This window comes from Cyclopterus lumpus, chromosome 15, assembly GCF_009769545.1.
Source record: "Cyclopterus lumpus isolate fCycLum1 chromosome 15, fCycLum1.pri, whole genome shotgun sequence".
NCBI classification, from domain to species: domain Eukaryota; kingdom Metazoa; phylum Chordata; class Actinopteri; order Perciformes; family Cyclopteridae; genus Cyclopterus; species Cyclopterus lumpus.
This window is the reverse complement of record NC_046980.1, coordinates 20233107-20255267: the sequence shown is the minus strand read 5'-3', so window position 1 is coordinate 20255267 and position 22161 is coordinate 20233107. Positions and strand designations below refer to the sequence as shown.

The window sequence follows — 22161 nt, the reverse complement described above, 5'->3', positions numbered from 1 at the left end:
GCTGCCGGGCGGTCGAACCTGAGGGACGGTGGAGCTGTCCGTGGTCCTGTTGGCGGAGGGCACGGCCAAAGCGATCAGCTCTCTCATGGTCATTTTCAGCAGACAGCAACTGGACGACTTTGGCTCGGAGGAAAGCAGAGCCTGAGAAGGTAAAAAAAAAAACAGCACAACAGACTTAGAAAGACAATAGAAAGTCACGACACGTAAACATGTCAGAGATACCAACAGAATTACTGTGGATTTAGAATGTTGTTCAAAGAAAACCAAAAGACTTTCAACCCAGGCCTCCTGCTCCCTTGTGTGGTGCCTACGTTCCACACACTACATCCTGGCTGCGGACCGTTCCAATGTAGTTGTGTGTCATTTTTTTTTTGTCATTTCCAAATTCGGATTCTCAAGCCGCAACCGCTGCTGCCTCGAAATCAGAGCTGCACTAATGAGTATGCGCGATGGTTTTCAGCCGAAAATTAAGGTGTTTACATCATTGGATTCCATCCTGGTATTCATATTGTAAGATGATGACAATATGAGCTCAGATACTCGGTGGAGGAGGCCAGAAAGATGAATGCTGTCACTGGTTAATTTCACATGTCGCCGCAAAAGGGGTTCGTTTCTGCAGGCGAATGCAAAAAGAGCCAAAAAACTACATTGTTTCTTTAAAATCAATGTTATTTACCTGTCAATATATTCCTTAAAAAAAAAACAGAACAAAGAGAAGCTACTGTATATCATCTACAGTCTGTTAAGTAGCCATTGAATTACACTGTCGGCAGTGTTTCCAAGAGGCCTCATCTATAAATCACGAGAAGAGTAAATTAACCTTGCTCACCATCTTTAATGCCATTTCTACATTATTATCTTGTATAGGAGGGGCAAAGTCCCGCCCCGTCTGGTGTCCCCCATGTGACCTTATTTAGGAAAGAGTATTTACAGTAGTCTGGTACCGCAGCTTTAGCGAGGTAAGTCACTTACGCCACTTTTTGGCTCCGAAATGTAATTCATAGCACCATCCAAACGGGATCAAATGATTATTTGTCCCTCCCCCGCTGGCTGCATGTTTCTTCTCAAAATAAGGTCCCTTGGTTGTCTCCCAGAAGGCGGACGGACTTTGAACACATGGCTTCCCCATGTGGCTCAAACGTGAATTGCAGATAGAAATGTATATGTAATGTAAATGTAATGTAGGACTGCAGAAGAAATATAACATAACTTTCTGCGAGCCACAGCTCAAATAAATTGAATAAAGTTACATCTACTTGTTTTGTGGTAAAACCCTTTTATACTGAACTTAATGATCACTGTATACAGCGGCACTATATCACATTAAGACACGGCTTTGCCTTAACACAAGTCTGCCAATATACCGATGGCTTCACTGAGTGGCATCATGTGCCCGGGAGAGGGGGTTGGGAATGTGGGAGGAGTTATCTTGCTGTGGGAGCTGATGGGAGCCAGCTGTGTGTCTGGCCTGGGTTCTGGTTAGTAGTAAAGGCCTGTGCGGGGTGGAGAGATGGAGGAAGGAGGCACAGTCTGGCTCTTATGAACTCTTGGGGGGATGGAGGGAAAATGGAGAGGAAGAGGAGGGCCCGGTTCCTGTGAAGTCTGTCTCGGTTGATGCAGACCAGCATGAGGGCGAGCCTTCCCGTATCGGACTCGGAAAGGAATGCAGCCCAGCGCCGCTCTCCCAAGGTGTTGAACCTCCTCAGCTCTTCCCCCTTCATCTCCCTTTCTCATCATCTTAAAACCGTGCATGTTCTACTTGAATACTCGCCCCTGCGTCTTCACCACATCTCCATTATCTTTTCAAAATTAAGAATCAAGGTCGGGCACCAGCGATGCACCCCGGTGCGCCTTGCACCCGTAACCACAAAAAAAAAAAAGAAAAGAGCGGCCGCACTCAGAAATTACCTCTGTGATAAAAACACGTCTCGTTTTAATATCAGTAATCAAGAGGAAGTGAGGCGCGGCGGAATAACAGACTCTGAGTCAGGCAAGTGTTGAGGGAGTTAGGCGAAGATTACGAGGTGTGTTAGAGGTGTGCGAGGACCAGTGGCTACAAGGGGTCGACAAGAGGACAATGTGTGCGTGTGTTGGGATTGTCTACGCTAGTGTGTGAGAAAGAAATGAATAGGCAGATGGATTAAAACAACTCGGTGTTCTTCCAGCATGCCAAGAACTGCTGATTGCAATACTTTGAGTAAACAGACCAACACAAGCGTCACTATTACCAAACCTCGGAGAACTGGCCAACGTTCATTCACTAACCTTTGTCTTCCATGCACATTCCGTATCATTTTTGACCCAATTTTAACCTTGACCCTCACATGACCTCATGTCAGAGTTGTCCATATTTCCGATATCTTATTTATTTCCAACTCTTAGCTTTCTTCTTTGTCTTCCTTCAGCCCATACCTTTGACTGCTCCTTGTGCAATAATGTTGAAGCTGTACAATCACTTGACCAATAATTCAACTGTGCAATACTTCCATTATTACGGCATTTATAATTTTGTATTTATACTTGTGTTGTGTATTGTAGCATTATGTTCATCATTTAGATGCAATTTAGGATTAGCTTCACTAGTGATAGGTGAAACAGTGTGACCCTCCCACAGTGCACACCTCTTGAAATCAAAATCACCATTGGCCCCTTGATTTGACAGTGTATGAGACTGAGAATGGAGAGAGAGAGAGAGAGTTTTGATAATATGAATATCAAATAGCCCGGTTGTTGTGCTTACACACCTGGATGTAGAAGGGTATCCCAGCGCTGCGTCGTGTGGCACACAGCTTGGACGACGGGTCACTGGACTTGACCTCCTCCAGAACTTCAGACAGCCAGCGGGCCGGAAGCTGCTGCAGGGCCGGACTTCCACTCCTTACACACACACACACACACACACACACACAAAGAGGGGGGGTTCTCTTTTTGAGTGAGTAATCGGACACAGACCTTTGCGTCCAAGAAACTTTTTTTTTTTTTAAAGAATTATTACATCCGAATCCCTGGTTACATTACAAACATTGGTTCAAGTTACACATCTACTCGTGTAATACACGTTTTCACTAATTCTGAGACATGATGGCAGCTAAAACTTTTATTTTGTGAAACACAATACATTAGTGCGCCATTTCATATTTAGCAGGTTCTATACACAACAGAGTTGTCAGTTGCAATATTTAATACCTCCATTGGCTGTTTTTGTATGCTTGTTTTCAAGATGGAAAGTTATGCTGCATACTCTGTTGAATTTGTCTTAAAAATGAAAGAAAAGGGAAATACTGCTGTAAACAACTACAGAGATACTATCATCAAAAAGAGACCCCAAAAAAAAGAGAACATGAAGAGAGATGGAAAAGAAGCGTCAAATTAAAAAAAGTGAACTGGGGAAAAATAGAGAGGGAGAGGGAGGGAGAGGGAGAGGGAGAGGGAGAGGGAGAGAGAGAGAGAGAGAGAGAGAGAGAGAGAACACTCCAGAGCCGGATCCCGAGGCAGAGCATCAAAAGGCCGCGGTGAAGCACTCCGCAATCAACACCCCATAACCCAGCGCACGGCCTGCATACAGTCCACACACTGCTCTTCCCCTTCTGAAAACACACGCACGCACGCACACACCCACACACACACACACACACACACACACACCCACACCCACATGCAAACACCCACACCCACATGCAAACACCCACACACACGCACGCACCCACCCACCCACCCACGCACGCAAACACCCACCCACCCACACACGCACCCACCCACACACCCACCCACACACGCACACACCCACCCACACATCCACACACCCACCCACCCACACACCCACACACCCACCCACACACACACCCACACACACACCCACCCACACACGATAGAATTTCGCCCTCGTTACGCAACTGGTTTCTGCACGAAAACCAAAACAAGTGAGTTCTGGTTCAACTGCTCGCCACCTGCTGCAGGGCTAAAGAACATCTTCCACAACACGCCATTGAGGAAAACATGGAGCTACAAGAAACACAGGACCTTTGATTTATTTATTGTTGTTCAGAATGAAAACTTCTTCTCCTACACCCTCGGGAGGATAATAGTGAGGTGATGGGGAGTGTGCAGTCACGTTGCCCACACAACGGAAATAAATATCAATACAATCATTGTAAGAAATACCGATATAATAAGGCTGATGTTGAAGACGTTATCGACCGTTTTAAGGAATATTTCAAAAATGTGCTTTCCTCCCAAGATTAAGAAGAGATACTATCATCAACCTAATGTCTACAGCAAATAGGAAGCTACAGCCAGCAGCTGTCTAGCTTAGCACAAAGACTGTAAACAGCAAACCCTGTAACCAATTATAACTTACAACCTGTCATTTTATTGACATGTTGTTCTTGTTCTGGTACTTTTTCCTCTTCTTTTTTTTCTCCATTTTGACAGAGCCAGGCCCCCTGTTTCCCTTTTCTTTTTTTCTAGGATCTAAGCCAACCAGCTGCTGGCTGTTGCTTCATAATTAGCATACAGACATTGATATCAATCTTCTCATCGAACTGTGTGCAAGAAAAGCAAATACGCTTATTTATGTTTATTAATAGCCTTGTTTCTTTAAAAAAAAATTTTTTTTTTAAAAAGCATGTCTACACATGCACAAACAGAAACATTACGAGTTATGGGGTGGAACTTTTTCACGGCGAACAATGGATGCAGGGAAGTCTGGTCGTCACAAAAAGGTAGACGGGCTCGGCGCCATCGTCCCGACCCAAACTTGAGCTCAGTGACATATCAGCTGAAGATTCTGCGTAGAGGCGCTACACACAACCTCTTGTTTTGTCAATAAATAGTCCCAACATGTAACTCCCCCTGAAATCACACATTAAGATTTCTACATTTTCGATGAGGGGGAAGTGTATTCACTCACTTGGGACAGAACCAGGTATTTCCCCCCTGCCTCCAGTCAGTATGCTAAGCTAGGCTATCCACTTCCGGGCTCATCTCTGTACCAAGACATGAGATCCATGTCACCCTTGGAAGACAGAAAATAAAAACACATTTCCCAAAATGTTGACCGTTTCCCTTAATTAAATAATCTCTGTAGGCCATCCAGAAGGCTCCAGATGACGAATAACATCAAGTCTCGATGTAAAAAATAATATTATACCCGAGCGGTGATACTGAGAGGACCTGCCTGCTTGCTAATTACAAGGCATGTCATGATGGGAGCTAATGCCCTCCGCCATTCAGCAGTATTACCTTTCAGCGCTTTGCCCCCCGAACGTGAAGTGAAATCACACACACACACACACACACACACACACACACACACACACACACACACACACACACACACACACACACACACACACACACACACACACACACACACACACACACACACACACACACACACACACACACACACACACACACACACACACACACACACACACACACACACACACACACACACACACACACACACACACACACACACACACACACACACACACACACACACACACACACACACACACACACACACACACACACACACACACACACACACACACACACCTGCAGAGCATGTCGGTAAGGCGTACAAAGCCCACATAAGCCAGTTCAAAGGCGCCACGGTGACGGGACTGCAGGAGCTGCTGACGGAAGTACAGGCCTACACCCTCCACCTGGAACAGAGAAAGAGACCTGTATCAAGAGCAATGCTGCTGCTGTCTGGGTGCCTGAACATGTGCGAGTGTGGTACGTATGCACGACTTTAAAACCTCCTGCTTCAGCCTCCAACAGAAATAGATGTAATCAGTTCCAGTTAAAATGACTTCATGGCAGTGAAAATGACTCCTCTGGTTGTATGGAAGGCTATGACAGTAAACATGAGTTTATGGCCTCAAGCTCTAGTTTCAAGTCTTCTTCAATACCGTGTAAATCCATTGAGTCAAATAGAGCCTAAATCAGAGTATGTTTTGGGGTGGGGCAACTTTGTGATTGACGTGGCGATACCTCTACCAGGGCCGTATACGGCGTCTCTACGTCCCTCCCTCTGCAGTAAATATGTAAATATGGTAACTTCCGTTCAGTCGTTAAAAAAAAACTCGCCAAAAACCACAAATCAATGAGTGAAGTCACAACAACTACTTCATATATACAGCCTAAGGTTAATATAAAGTATAAAGCCTTCAGAGTTTTAGTATCAAAGATTTAGCTAAGATTTAGTTAGCATGCGCTAACCCGTCCCACCCTGCGCTAACCCGTCCCACCCTGCACTAACCATCCCACCCTGCGCTAACCCGTCCCACCCTGCTCTAAGCGTCCCACCCTGCTCTAAGCGTCCCACCCTGCACTAACCCGTCCCACCCTGCACTAACCCGTCCCACCCTGCACTAACCCGTCCCACCCTGCACTAACCCGTCCCACCCTGCACTAACCCGTCCTACCCTGCACTTTTTCAGAAGAACTATATTACTAGCTTGGAAATCGATTGGGTGACGTGTCAAAGCACTACTGTGGACACTTGGCGAGTTAACGGTGCAAAATCCAAAGATTCAGAGATGAACTGCGTCATCTGATCCCAATATGGCCTTTTCTCTATTTGACAAGAAGAGCGAAGCTGCAACACCGGCTCCTTGTTTTTAGAGACGCCACTTAAGTTTCCAGCCAGTGAGCGTTGGGCATGTCAAGCGTGAGAGCAGCATGTCAGTGCGTTCAAATAAGGATGCTGAGACATCCACATAATGGCCACCGTTGGTAAAACCACCCAGTTAGCAACAGTGTTAGCGACATTATTCCCCCCCCCACACACACACACACACACACACACACAGTGTGTAAACTGGTGAGTGTGTTGCAGGTGAGGCGGCAGGGCGAGGCGGACGCGGAGCTTTCAGTGCCCTGTCATTTAGGCTGTGGTGTCCCCGCCACCGCAGAGGCGGCCCGGGCCTTGGCTTAGTCAGGGGTGGCATGGAGGGCACGGTGGGGAGGGTGGGGGTGGGGGGTGTGGGGAGGAGTGTGAATAGGGAGAAGCTAACAGAGTGCAACGGACCCTGGTGTTACGGAAAGCCACGTGGAGACGAGTTCACGGCAGGAGACTGGGCTGAACCAGAGAAATGATTAATGGACGACAAATGTGTAAAAGGAATAAACGCAACATGAATGAAAAGATTGTTGTACGGATGGAGTAGACCACAGCGGTGCCAAGCCCAATGACTTATCACATCGGTGGTCAGAGTGGACTCCCAGGACCGGGCCTGACCTCACCGGGGTAAAAATGGCAGCGGCAGTCGCTTGTTAGATGGCCCCGTGGCCCAGACTGCTGCGGTGCCGAGCTGGGCCGCGGCTTCACCTATTTAAAGTGTCCCTCCCTGAGGTTCCCCGGCTGTGTAACTGGTTTTAAAAAAAAAAAGGGGCCAAGCGAGCTTCCTGGAGGGTGAGAGGTGGAAGGGGGGGAGGGGAGGGGGGGACTTTATTTAGACGTCAACTTCCTGTTTTCCCAGAAAAAAAGCGTCCATGTGTGGGAAGAGAACTTTCCCAAAGTCTAATTACACGTATGACCCAAATAGCAGACTTCTTCCCCTCCACAGCACTCTGATGATGTTGGCTGCAGGAGAACATCGTGAAGCACTGGTTGTAAAAACGGTAGCGACAATACAAAGTTAGGATTCGGAGCTCTTGCGATTACACAATAAACGCACTTCATTCTCAGCCACTCTAGTCGCGGCTGTACATGTTGGGACTTCATTTGGAATCAGGAAAATATGTCGACGTGTAATATTTGATGTAAATAGAGTTTTATTAAAACATATGCGTTTAAACTTAATTCAGTTTTTTTTAAAAAGTATAAAAAAAATTAAAAAAAAGGAAGGTGACATGTTTATAGAGAAGCGACTTGGCTCCTCAATGGCATCCTCTACATTTTAGAGCATGCCATTGAACTGCAACATTGCAGGTTTGCCCCCCCACCTCCCTCCCTCCCTCCAAAACACTGCCCCAAAAAAAAAAAAAGAAAAGATTGTTTACTCTACGGTGAGCAGTAAAATTTGTTTTAAGAAACATCATTCATCATCACCTTGCAGTCTTCTTTGATAGGCGATTGAGGTAGGAAGTGTGATATGAACAGAATTAGTCATTTCGTTCCCACTTTGGGGATCTATGGAGAAAATACAACTTTATATAAATGGAAATAAAATGTGAAGAAAATATGGTGCACTAGAGAGAAAATAGAGATCGATGTGTGACAAAGCATTCTTATTGTGGTCACAGAGAAGTGTGTGTGTGTGTGTGTGTGTGTGTGTGTGTGTGTGTGTGTTTCTCACTTGGCTTTGCGGGGCCAAACAAATGGTCCGTCCCCTCTGAGTAACGCCAAATAAACAACCCGAGCTGTCAAACTCCAGCTAACCAGCGACTCTGGTGGTCCGTCCCACTCGTACAGCACAAGTGTGCTGGCTTCAGCATGTCAACGTGCTTCTCCTTCATCGTTATTCACAATCGTCATAATCCTGTCTTCACAAACGTCTTTGCTCAATATTGTGCTAAAAATATTGCGGTAACTGATCGGCAACTAGAAGTTGAAGAGAGATATTTAAAAATGACCATTGACAACCATCCACAACTGTTACCCAGTGACATCTGCAGTGTTGCCAGGACAACAAGGATGTAACAGAGGGTACTGGCAGAGGACCGCGGGGGGGTGTTGAGCTCATATACCTTTTGGAAACACCCCCCCCACACACACACACACACACAATTTGAAAGTAAAAGTTAAAAAAATGTAAATGTAAAAAGGGATAAAATCTGTGAGGGCAGGAGTTCAGAGTTTTCTGTCGACCCCGTGGTGCTCAGAGGAGTTTGTTGAATAATCGGTTATGTAATGAGGTCTGTCGCCACGGTTACTGCAGTGGACAACATGGTTACCGTGAATCAATTATCTCCTCAGGACACTGCAGAAACGGGGCTTGATAAGGATGACAGTCAAAACAACCCCGGCAGTTGTATGCCCGCATGACATCGTGTCCTTCTGCATAAGAGGGAATACGGAATAATTGAAAAAGTCGTCGATCAACTGTAATGTGCCAAACCGAGGCCTATACGTGGAGGTCACATGTCTATTGGTCAAAACCATTTTCAAGTCACAGGTTTAATACTTTTCTACGTTAGCTGGAAGCATGTAAGCTATGCTGGCCCTGATTTATCGGCGAATATCACTCGATTAGTGAAGGTGCAGTTTGACATTTTGGATCAACACCACTCAGCCTCGTATTTACCACCAAACACAGGGCTGCCATGAGCGGATGGTTAACTTAGTTGAGCTTAGAACTGAAAAAAAAAGGTAACAAAACCTGCCACCAGCACCTTTAAAAGATCCCAAATTAACGAGCTAAGCTAACTAGCTGCAGCTTTACGGACAGAGAAATATGAACCTTCTCGTCTAGAAAGCAAGTGCATTTCCCAAAATGTTTAACTATTCCTGACATGATTAAGCCGTTTTTCCATAAACTGTATATAAGAAATGGACAAAGTTCACACGTCGTTGAAACCTCGAGTTCGGCCTTTCGGCCGTCGCAGTCTTGGATTTTGTCCGTCGCCACATTTTCTTTTTTTCCCAACCCGTGAACGGAGGTGGCCATGTTTGTAAAGGAGTGACATAAAGACAGCTCTGGTAGCGACCTGTCAATCACAAAGAAGCCCCACTGTAAAGCATACCCTGCTCCATGATGTATTTGACTCGAAATGGAGTGTAATTTAAGAAATGAACATCATGCTGTATTGAAGAAGCCTTGACACCAGAGATTGAGACCATGAACTCACGTTAACCCAACATGCATTGCCTGTTCATTCATGTATATATATAGACCATTTGAGATATATTTTGATTAAATTAAAGCTTTTCCAAAAAGGAACAGGAAACATGTAAAAGCCATTTGCCAAAACATAAAGTACAATACTTCCTCCTTTCTCTCAGGATGGTAAATACACACTCGACAGGCAAACACACATGCGCACACACACTCTTTGTACCCTCTAACACAGCCCATGTCTGGTACCCTTGTTATTATGGACGTTCACATGCTGAACCGCTCAGACAACTATTCCTGTGTGTGAGTGTGTGTGTGTGTGTGTGTGTGTGTGTGTGTGTGTGTGTGTGTGTGTGTGTGTGTGTGTGTGTGGCGCTCTGTGTTTTCCTGCTGCTGGTGGTGGAAGTGATTTGGAAAGAATGCGGTGGAAGAGGGAGGGGCCGTTAAAACAGCGGGGTCGAGCATCAAATGAAAGGATGCTAATTGAGGAGCCTCCCAGCGTGGTGTCACAAACACAACACACACGTATACACACATTAAGTGAAATAAATTACACCTTTTTTTTATTACAAGGAATACTTGTTTGTGCTTGCGGATGTAAACAGCTTTCTAGATCTCAGACACTTCTCGGTCTACAGGGCTTGTATTGAAACAATAAAGTAGTCTATGAATATGAGATATGAGGTTCAATTCAATTCAATTCAGTTTATTTTATATAGCCCAATATCACAAATTAGCTTTAGAGGTTCTGGACTACTGCGTTATGCTAGTAGCACTTAGACGTTTTTACCAAACATTTTGTTTGTACACCCTGTTGTTTTGGAGCATAATAACATGAACTGTGCATTGAGTGCCTTTTGTGCTCGCTCGTTATATGAATAGAGTAATCAAAGCTGCAGTCTGTTATAATACTTCGGACTTGGGGGATCTCTTTGTTGGCACTCCGCCCCGAGCTCTTTGGTGCCAACTAAAACCTGAATCTGTAAAACGGGTCATGGAACACAGTGTGTGTGTTCATAGAGACTCTATGGTACAGAGACCGGATACATCAGGCAAGACGGACGGACAGATACGCACAAGGATAGACGAACGGACGCATGCAGGGACGGACACGCACGGATGGACGGACGAACGGACACATGCAGGGACGGACATGCACGCACGGATGGACGGACGAACGGACACATGCAGGGACGGACACGCACGGATGGACGGACGAACGGACACATGCAGGGACGGACATGCACGCACGGATGGACGGACGAACGGACACATGCAGGGACGGACATGCACGCACGGATGGACGGACGAACGGACACATGCAGGGACGGACACGCACGCACGGATGGACGGACGCATGCAGGGACGGACACGCACGGATGGACGGACGAACGGACACATGCAGGGACGGACACGCACGGATGGACGGACGAACGGACACATGCAGGGACGGACATGCACGCACGGATGGACGGACGAACGGACGCATGCAGGGACGGACACGCACGCACGGATGGACGGACGAACGGACATGCACGCACTGATGGACGGACGCATGCAGGGACGGACACGCACGCACGGATGGACGGACGAACGGACACATGCAGGGACGGACACGCACGCACGGATGGACGGACACGCACGCACGGATGGACGGACGAACGGACACGCACGCACGGATGGACGGACACGCACGCACGGATGGACGGACGAACGGACACGCACGCACTGATGGACGGACGCATGCAGGGACGGACACGCACGCACGGACGAACGGACACGCACGCACTGATGGACGGACGCATGCAGGGACGGACACGGACGCATGCAGGGACGGACACGGACGCATGCAGGGACGGACAGCCACGAACAGATGCATGCAGGGACGGACACGGACGCATGCAGGGACGGACACGCACGGATGAACGGACGGACAGCCACGAACAGACCGCCTCAAGGACACATACAGACACGTCACACCGTCGTAAAGGCCGGTGCTTTACATGGAAGCATGCACGGTGTCACACACACGGAAAGTCAAGTCACACTGTGATGATGCGTTCACACCAAAAGCATTGCACATTTTTCGTGCGAGTCGTGCACGGACCCAAATTAATTTCTCGCCGGGCGGTGCAAAATGTTGAAATGTGTCAACTTTGGCGAATGAGGTAAATTCACCCGACGCCAATCAGCGTTGAGATGCTCCGCCGTTGTTGAATCTGTGTGAGCCTACGGGCGAAGTTATAAACCAAAACACGAGGGCGTTTGATGTTCCAAGCAAGCAAGCAAGCAAGCAAGCAAGCAACACACACACACACACACACACACACACACACACACACACACACACACACACACACACACACACACACACACACACACACACACACACACACACACACACACACACACACACACACACACACACACACACACACACACACACACACACACACACACACACACACACACACACACACACACACACACACACACACACACACACACACACACACACACACACACACACACACACACACACACACACACACACACACACACACACACACACACACACACACACACACACACACACACACACACACACACACACACACACACACTTCCAATGAAGCATTACGTACCCAGCCTCTTCGCTTTACATCTTGTTCACACATTCTTCACCACAATGACAGAAAGACTGTTTAACTAAATCACTCTGGTTTAAATACTGAGATCTAAGACACACGGGGACGCGGACGGGCGGACGCATGCACACCTTTGCCGGCTGCTATACGAGGCAACGGCAGCAAAAGAACAAGAGTGCAGCTGTGTGCGAGCGCATTCAAGCCTGTCGAGGCCTCACCTGTTCTTCTGTGATGAGTCCGGAGTGTGTGTCGGCGGCGCAGCGCAGAGGCATGCTCTGACACAGCTGTCCAAGCAGCATGGCCACTTCCTTCATGCTTCGCCAGCAACACACCAGCACCATCTGGGCTGTCACCCTGTAGCCCTCGGCCCCTGGAACACACACACAGTTCAGATTTGACTGAGGTGTGATGAGAAGGAATATGTTCTCATCACCTCACGCAGCATCTTTGCCTCATGTTACTTCCTCTGAACCCCCCCCACACACACACACTGAACTCCCCCATACATTTGAACCACTGTAACACTGGACTGTTTCGACCAGCGAGCCGTGGAAAGCCATCCTTCTGTTGTAATGACATCAGCACATCGACCTCTGACTCGCCTGTGTTCGCCGACGGTGTGTGTGTGGTCTGTGTGCGGTCATCAACGCAGTGCGTGTCCAGCTCTCTGGCACTTGTGAAGAAGTCATTGGTGTCTCTGGGCTGGATCTCCTGCAGGATCCTCTGCAGACCTGCGGACGCCTCTGTCCAAGCACAAGAAACAACACTTCATATTCATAATATCTCCTCATGCGAGGTGCACCGTCTTCCCTGGAATATACATACATACATTTTTGTCTAGAATAAACAGTGATCACGGATAGGAAAAGTGTTCTTGTGTAAAGCCCATTGAGTAATTGACTATGTCGTAATGACTAATGCATTTATCAAAATGAGAACTTGTCAAAGATAAAAACAGGAATACCGGATGATTGTGTCCTTGCATTACAGATTTGATTGTGCTGTGTGTATTAAAGTTTATGGTGGGTCCATAGTTGTTGTGGTTCTCAAAATGGTGGGGGGACAGAATAACATGTGCATGTGTGTATAGGTCAGGAGAGTGCAGGGGGTGTACTGGTTTGTAATGTTGGTTACCAGCATGTTTGGTTTTATATTTTTGTTTTATTTTTAGCATGCTGAGTGTGGGGGGGGGGGGGGGGTTGTTTAGTTTTATTAACGCACACACTTTTACCCAAAACTGTCAGTACTATAGGTTCAAAAAACTACTGCAGATAATGTAATTTTCTTAATACGATGCCGTTTGGAGTGATTTTCTTAAATAATAAATGCCCCTCGATCTCAGGCCAGGCTGAGGAGTCTGATTACCTGAGCCAGTGTCCATTGGGATGAGTCCCTCTGGGGAGGAGCTCTGGACCACAGGGGAAACCACGTCGGACATACTGTAGCACACGGCAACCAGCTCCGACACCACACATCGCCACTGCTCCGTCTGACTCAGACTCCTAAAAACACACAAAACGTACAGTTTATCACTACGGCGATGGCCGAGTGTGCCGTTTGAATACAACAGCGAAGGCAGCAGATCCGAATGGAAGTAGATGTACAGGCGTTCATGTGCTCACTCTGTGTGTAGATGCTGCAGGACCGCGGTGATGCAGTGGACTCTGCCATACAGGGGATAGGAAGCAGCTGCCTGCAAAAGAGACGACTTTGACCTCGCCACCTCCGACTGCAGACGGTGCAGTAAGAACTGAACCACTGGAGGAGAAAAAGAAACGCCAATTACTCGTCCCAATTTATTCAGTGGCAACACGGACGCGTACACTTACTAAAGCTCGGCGTCTGGATCTTACCAGCCAGCGCGTTGAGCTCCAAGGTGACCGCTTCAGAGGGCTGGGTCGCTGGTGAAGAGGAGGGAGGCCGAAATTCGAGGCCCCGCTCCTGAGCACAGTGCAGCAGAGCCGGGCCCAGGTTGGGCTGCAGGTCCGACTGGTGGAGAAGCAGGTTAAGGAGGTGGGCTGCCGTGACGCTGTCGAAGGGCTTGGTGCTGGTGCTGAGGTCCAGAGCAGCCTGAAGGACACCACGCGTCCTCTCCTGGACCTTAGCGCCACAAAAAGGCCCGAGGTGCGGTCAGTAAAACTTGGAACACACGCCACTGATGGAGATTTGGCTCGAAATAGAAGTTAATTTATATATATATATATATATATATATATGACAGGAATGTAAACAACATTTTCATTATAAAATAAACATAAAGAATACTAAAGCATTAACCTATTGCTATAAAAACCAATGCCAGTGGCATCAAACGAAATCAAAAAGATGCCACATCTAAAAGAATCAAATTTTTTTAAATATATATTAACCTGAAGTCCCACAGCCGATGGTGGGAGTTGCCGTAGTAATGTGGAGGTCAGCTGTTTGACTTCCAGAAAGTTGCTGGCAATGCAGTAGAGGACATTCTGAGCGTGGGCAGAGGTCACGGCCTCGCCGAGGGCAAACACGTCGGGCCCTGAGGAGGGCGGAGAGGTAGAGGTTAAGAAAACGCTAGCGAGGAGACAGTAAGGCACGGGAGGAAGAGTGACCGCGGAGCCAGCTGGAGGCTGGCGTCGGAGTGGTTCAGGCAGCGGGGGAGAGGCGCATCACATGGAACGTACCAAGCGTCGCCACTGGGGGGGGTCCTTGAGTAAAGCATTGAACTCCGCACTGCTCCGAGCGTGTTGGACGAAATACAACGAGGGCCGCAACCGAACGTCATTGTTTTAAATTCAGAGCTCATATTGTGTAATTTGGAATGTCTGTCGTCATATTTTATGACGTCATCACCCGTAAAAACAAAAAACTGAATTTTTTTACATATAAAAAAACATGTATTTAATAAAATATCAATGAAGTGTGTGAGGTCAGCGAGAGAAAAGAGAGATTTTGGGCAGCAGTTTAAAAAAATAAATTAAAAAAATATACATTTAAAAAAAGTTTTTAAAAGGCTTATTATTAACACCATTGTGTTATTCAATGCAATAACTGCATTGAAGCAGACAACAAAATGTAGAACTGAATTTAGGATCTGATTACATGCATCTCTTTTCAATAACTTTGAATAATTGCAACTGGAAATGTTTGGATCACAATCCCATGCAGCAGCCACTGGGATATAATTCTAGAAATAGTAGAATAGTAATAATGTTCGTGTAACCTGATCCTCTGAATAACAGAATGCCAACTGCACGCATTTGGTAGAGCCCTAAATACAACACCATGTTCTGAGCTCTTTAGTCAACTTTAGAAACATTTGTATGTACTATGCATACTGTTTTACCTGGAAGACACATTTTAATGTCTGGTCTTGTGAATGAAAAGTGTTTTTTTTTTTTTTTTTTAAAGTAGTTCAGCTGCTTTTACGGTGACATCACCAAATATTGTATTGTGTACTACTTTTGCAACATCTTGTATTTATTTGTATAACAACTGCATTTTGTGATTTAATTAAAAAAATTAAAAAATTAAAAAAAAGGTGTACCAGTGCTAAAGGTGAAGAGCTCGCCCAGTAGACACAGCAGGTGGAGGGACATGAGGCATTTGGAGAAAGAAGATCCGGGAAGCAAAACCTCCAGCAGCTTCTCACACAGCCAGCGCAGGAACTCCTACATCACACACACACACACACACACACACCAAGTGCTTCAGTTCAGTTGTATAACCCAAAAGGCGTGCGTAGAACTCTGCGTTGCCACAGTGAGTGTGGCATACCTTGTAGAGATGTAGTGTGCGTTGGTCCCCTTCCCTCTGCTCCTGCTCCCTCTCCTGGACCAGCCTCTTCTGCAGCAGCAGAGTGCTGTCCTTCATTCTACAAAGCAGCTGCAAAGGAATGAATCTAAGGATGTTACATAGGTGACGTTTGTTTGTAACCTAGCCAGTTACCCACAATGCCTTTCGCTACTAAAAGCAGTTGATGGCCCATGACAGCTGATTAAGTGAAGCGAGGAGTCAGTAGTCAATAAAATACATGTTTCTAAAATGATGACTCACAGCAACCATAGAGATACTTGAGCATGCATGATTAGCTGTGGACAGACACACACAAACAAACGGCCGCATGATCTTCCCACAAGCGTATGCCCGGCAAAGATAATCAGTTCCTCTCCTTGTATAAACTGCTCCGAAGCCAACAAGCTGACTTTTACCAAGTTAAGAATGTCGCTGGCACAAAAAACATATTTTTTTTTTTTTTAAACACCAAAGATCAATAAACGGCTGACCTTCCTCAGCAGGCTGACTGTCTGCTGTCTGACGCCTGGTGCCTGGCTGTTGAGATTGGGCAGCAGGAAGTGGCGGATCAGGTCCATTTCCTGGGAGGTCACGGCCTCTGTGCTGCGGTGGCTCTCGCACACTAACCCCAAAGCGTCCATCCTCACCTGGCGGGTAGGATGGGATGACACATTGGGACTCCAAGATGCGTACATTCGACACAAAATGAATGGAAACGTTTTAAAAAAAAACACAAAACATTTCTGAAAACAACACGAAGGCACAGACACTCACCTGATCGTGTTTGTGTACCAGTGCTTGTTGGAGCAGGGAGAGGGGCACCAGTCCTCCCCACAGACCCCCCTTTGAGGATGGAACAACACCCTGGGCCCTCGCTGCCCGCAGGCACGTCATGAGGGCTCCCAGAGCGCCCCTGCTGCCCGAAGGACCTAACGAGGACAGACCAAGAGCCTTTATAGAGCGGTTGTACATTTCGCCATGTCCGCCAACTGTGGAGATGTTTTTTTACAGTATTTCTTCCCACAACAGAATGGTGGAGAGACATTAATGTGCAGCAGTAATATCATGAGAATAACCAGAAGGGAACAGAGAGACTTGCAGATTCACGGGGACGCAAATGTGCGTTATATATGCAGACGTCTGGTGTGTTTGAGGCCTTTACCTGTGCTGCACAGCGGCGTTGTATTCTGCAAGGCCCACACCATGTGCGCCAGGCTGGAGGGGCTGCAGCGGAGCAGCTTGGGCAGGAAATAGTCCAGGATGTACGTGGTCTGGTCCAGCCTGGCGCGACACAGCACCTGCAGCAGGGGGGTGACCCACGTCTGGTGCCAGCGCTCCATCCAGTCCCGTGTGGCTGTCTCATCTGCTGCGCCCGCCTCACTGGCCAGCTGCGCCTTGTGGCTCACAAACAACCTCTCCAGGAGGTCGCTAGCGTAAGGAGCCAGGGTCTGGTCGTCCATCAGGCCCAGGAGGCACGAGGGCAGCTGGGGCTGGATGTCGAGCAGGTGGCCCGCCCCGTAGAGCTCCACGAGGCAGCCCAAGGAGCCGTACTTCCCCCGCATGTGCCACTCCAGCCCCAGCAGGCTCCGGGTGAGCCCCGTGACGTAGGGGTCCTCGGTTGGGTCGTAGACGGACGGGCTGGTGTGCTGATTGAGGAGGAGGAGGTTGCGGAACAGAGAGCGGGTCTGGTGGCGGACCCCGTCCAGCGGATGCTCCCAGTGGGAGTAGATGTGCTCTAGCAGATGTCGCTGTAGCTCCGAGCCGCCACTGAGGGACTGTTGAAGACGGGGAGGGCAGGGCTGCCCCCCCGCCTGCAAGCAGTCCAGGGCAGCGCTGCTCCACAGGGTCAGCACCCGAGCCACCACCATGGCTGTACTGGACTCCTTTATACTACGGCAAAGAAGAAGAAAAACAGACATGCTGTCAACATGCTGAGATTATGAAATGACTTATTTTGCTTCTTTTTTTTTTTTTTTTTTTAAATGACTTCTAATTGGGAAACCTCTTCTACAATGAAGGGATTGCTACCTAGAGTAGGAAGAACTGAACCGGGATTTGTTTTCGCAGACTTACCTGGCATCTAGATCCAGCAGAGTGTTTGGAACCAACAGCAGCAACTGTTCCCACTGTGGTCCTGGAAGAGCACCCTTCCAGTTCAGCATGGCCAGAGCCCCATGACACAGGTACAGGGATACACCCGGCGGGCGACCGCTGGTACACAGACCCTCACACTGCCGCTTTAGCCACTGAGGGGCCGAGTCCAAACCCAGCGGCGAGCTACGCAGCAAACTGCACACCTGTTGCAAATGACAAGAACATTTCCATCTGTCTAACGTTCTCAGAAATGTAGGCGTAATGTGCACAATACAGAGTTCTTAATCCCCTACTCACCACGGCGGCAACGCCATCGCCGCAACCCATGACCGACCTGATCAATAACACCACAGCCATGGCGGCTGTGCTCTGGACTGACTGGACAAACTCCTCTAGTAAAAGAAGAAGAAAAAAAGGAGAGAGAGAAGGGGAGGAGAGAAGTGAGAGGGAAGTGTGTACACGTAGTTATTGGTGTCCTATTTACAAGTGTAAATGGCCCTTGTTCAAAGTGCTGGAGCAATTTGGGAAGTTCAATTAAATTTATTTTGTACGACCCAAAATCACAAATTTGCCTCAGAGGGCTTTACAATGTGTTCATAACTCCATCAGCTCCCGTGAAGCTGCTTAGAATGGATGAGTCTTAAACATACTGTAAAAAACGTGGTAACCTTTTTACGAGAAAAAAGAAATACACAATGTCTACGTGTAGCTCATATGGTATATTATCCATTACCCATGATCTCAAGGCTGTGTCTAGGTATGATGAAACAGACTCTTGGGTAAAGAAAAGCATTAAAACAAAATCGGAGACATCGGGAACATTTGTTCCTGGAATTTAACACTTACACAAGAGTAAGTGACAAAGGATGGCTGCTGCTGGATGCTTCTGTATTCAAATGGAGGGCCGACCCTGCAGGTCTACATCCAGCAGCTGGCTGTGTTAGTCCTGTTTCGTACCGTCGGTGAGGATGTGCGTGTAGCGGCCCAGCAGGCCGCTCAGCGTGTCCTCCAGCTCGCAGCGACTCCGTTCGGCCCACAGGCCGGCGCTGATCGTCTGCTGGGACCTCTGGATCACCACCACGGACGTCTTCACCGCAGCCAGGCACGACTGCATCAGCTGGGCCTGGGCAATGTGACGTCCCGTCAGGCCACTTGGACAGACAGCAGGGGGCAACAGAGACACACGGATCAATGGCGAGTGATTACATTGTCCCCAGATTCCCTCATGTGTATCATCAACATGTGACTTGGCCGGTGGGACTGTAATTTACCTGTTCTGGTGCAGGTATTCACTCAATCCCTTGTCAAGAAACTGCAACACTACACAGAGAAGGAGAAGAGAGTCAATGAGGAAGCTTTTCTCACTTAGTTAATTTTTTTTTTCTAAAACAAGTAAGCAGGATATATACCTTCAGGCAGCAGTTTGTTGATGCATCTCTCGCCTTGAGAAAAGGACAATTGTGTAAAAGTAGTTATTCTCCAATAAGAAATCAGATTTGTATGATAGCTGCGCTGATCAAAAGCAGAAGGCGGCACATGCCCACTCACCGAGAGGGAAGCCGTCCAGACAGGCAGCGACGGTGTCTACGACGTGTGGGTACAGCTCTGAAGTCGGGTTGGACAGACAGTCGGACAAGCAGGCAGACAAATTGCTTAAAGTTTGCTCCTGCAGCCAGGCTGGTCCTGAAGATAAGGTACTGAGGAAAGCAACGCGGAGACGTTTTATTGACCCGTATGATTAGGAAGAATCACGTGTTTTAGTGACAGAATAAGCCCTACAAATCTACATAGAGAGCGAGCGAGCGAGCGAGAGAGAGAGAGAGAGAGAGAGAGAGAGAGCTTTTAACTGTCCGACTTCCTTGCTCCTAAAAGTGATGTCACCGCAGCCTTGGAAAGGGAGGAGTTCAGCGGAGGAGTTGGTTGCCATCTCCAAACACACCGCTAGATGCCGCCAGATCCTACACACTGTCCCTTTAACTGCCGGAGTTTGAAGGTCCTAAAAACTTGCTGAGGGTCCTTACGTTTTTCCATACGAGAGCAATTCAGAGGCGATGACAGTTTGCACAACACTTACTACTTGAACTCTGATACAGCATTTAAATGTGTGACTAGGATCACACACACACACACCACAACAACAACAACAACAACAACAACAAATCTTGCCGTTTGAAGACAGAATTCAAATTGACGTTGCTAAACTGGCCATCTTATTGTCTCCTATCTCATCGAGCTGTGTACCTGGCAATGGCTCGTCGCAGGGCCAGGTTCTTGGCCTGCAGGGAGGTGTAGACCAGAGACAGGGCGTGGAGACAGGCCTGTAGAAGGGCTCCATCGGGCTTCTCTTCACTCAGCGCCTCCAGCTGGGACCTTGCCTGGTGCAGAACGGACACACAATGGTCATCTACTGCATTCCATCCACATAGTTTGTCAAATAATGGAAAGTAAACACGCACTAAACATGGTGTTACACAACGTTTTTGATCATTTTTTTATACTACTAATATATATATATATATATATATATATTAATATATTCTAAACTTGCCTGAGGAGGACAAACCATCGTAAATTTCCCCGTCGTCTATAAAGTCAAAATAATGTTGCATGTTGACATTTTAAAATGTACTCTTTTATTACATATTGCATTGCTCCCAAACCACCTTTTTAACCAGCTGGATCTGCTGCACCGGCTCTGACAGCTCCAAGCAGGACTGCAGGGTCTGGGCGACCTGCCAGACTCCATCCTCTCCTCCATCCACAGAGAGGGACACTATGGGATCACACAATATTGGACATTAATCACTATGATATATATATATAATGCTGCAGTGGAGTGTGTGGAGGGAGGTTCCCAGACTTTTTCAAGCTAAGGACTCAACTGACACAAATTAGACAACGGACCCCCCAATTTGATTTTGTCCTGGGGTCCCCCATTGGTTATAGGAGGACAGGCAAAAGGATGAATGACACTGTTTTTAAATCAACCATAGCAGCGTGGTCACATTACCTATCAGCATGTGTAGTTTCTCCTCATCCAGAACCACAGCCTCCACTTTGGCTGTCGTCTTCTTCTTCACCACCATGACCTGACCTGACCTGACCTGCGCATAAGGCACAGAGCATCAGTTAATTCACTCTGCTTGGTGTTTGTCTAAAACAATCATTTGAACTTTACAACTGTCTATACTAATATATATATATACACACACACACACACACACACACACACACACACACACACACACACACACACACACACACACACACACACACACACACACACACACACACACACACACACACACACACACACACACACACACACACACACACACACACACACACACACACACACACACACACACACACACACACACACACACACACTCTCTAACTGGACAACCGTTAGCCAACTATTGCTAAATTAGCCGTCTTTGCGTCCAAAATGAAAAGGGAAAGCACAAATGGTAAACACAATCTGACGCAGTAGACCGACGCGATGCTCACAACGAGTTAGAGCAGCTAAATAAAAGTTGAAAGTTGAATAACAGCAGCGAGACATTCACCTCAATTCAGCATGAGGTTCGCACTTGGAGCTCTTCCGTTTCGGCTGTTAACGTTAGCTGTAATTCATGTCAAGCTCGAGAATAAAAAAAGCTCTAATTTCCGGTATATATTTTCAGAGTAAAACAAACTTTAAACATCGTGCCCAAAAAACAATATACAATGCAATCCAGCAATTTTTTTTTTGTGAATGTATTTGTGCTTTATTTAATTTAATTTTGTTGACAATACATTATTTTTTCCGAACTGTGTAGTTGAACAACTTCTCCAAACCTTGACTAGACGCCAGA

General features: G+C 47.3%; 1 protein-coding gene across 1 annotated transcript in view; it reads right to left on the bottom strand.

The window, feature by feature from the left end:
* thada (THADA armadillo repeat containing) overlaps nucleotides 1–21942 on the bottom strand; it is a 72820-nt gene extending 50878 nt beyond the window's left edge. The window contains exons 1-24 of the mRNA XM_034551467.1: nucleotides 21874–21942; nucleotides 21315–21408; nucleotides 20968–21077; nucleotides 20546–20679; nucleotides 19853–20001; nucleotides 19714–19746; nucleotides 19576–19624; nucleotides 19262–19455; nucleotides 18602–18696; nucleotides 18284–18507; nucleotides 17373–18100; nucleotides 16985–17139; nucleotides 16702–16857; nucleotides 16193–16300; nucleotides 15963–16086; nucleotides 14809–14954; nucleotides 14293–14539; nucleotides 14062–14197; nucleotides 13805–13941; nucleotides 13042–13182; nucleotides 12658–12809; nucleotides 5563–5672; nucleotides 2745–2877; nucleotides 19–141 (exon numbers count right to left, since the gene is read on the bottom strand). Of these exons, the coding sequence (XP_034407358.1) occupies nucleotides 19–141; nucleotides 2745–2877; nucleotides 5563–5672; nucleotides 12658–12809; nucleotides 13042–13182; nucleotides 13805–13941; nucleotides 14062–14197; nucleotides 14293–14539; nucleotides 14809–14954; nucleotides 15963–16086; nucleotides 16193–16300; nucleotides 16702–16857; nucleotides 16985–17139; nucleotides 17373–18100; nucleotides 18284–18507; nucleotides 18602–18696; nucleotides 19262–19455; nucleotides 19576–19624; nucleotides 19714–19746; nucleotides 19853–20001; nucleotides 20546–20679; nucleotides 20968–21077; nucleotides 21315–21390 (3660 nt within the window). The 5' untranslated portion in view covers nucleotides 21391–21408; nucleotides 21874–21942. The remainder of the gene's footprint in view (nucleotides 1–18; nucleotides 142–2744; nucleotides 2878–5562; nucleotides 5673–12657; nucleotides 12810–13041; nucleotides 13183–13804; nucleotides 13942–14061; nucleotides 14198–14292; nucleotides 14540–14808; nucleotides 14955–15962; nucleotides 16087–16192; nucleotides 16301–16701; nucleotides 16858–16984; nucleotides 17140–17372; nucleotides 18101–18283; nucleotides 18508–18601; nucleotides 18697–19261; nucleotides 19456–19575; nucleotides 19625–19713; nucleotides 19747–19852; nucleotides 20002–20545; nucleotides 20680–20967; nucleotides 21078–21314; nucleotides 21409–21873) is intronic.
* Nucleotides 21943–22161: the final 219 nt, after the last annotated feature.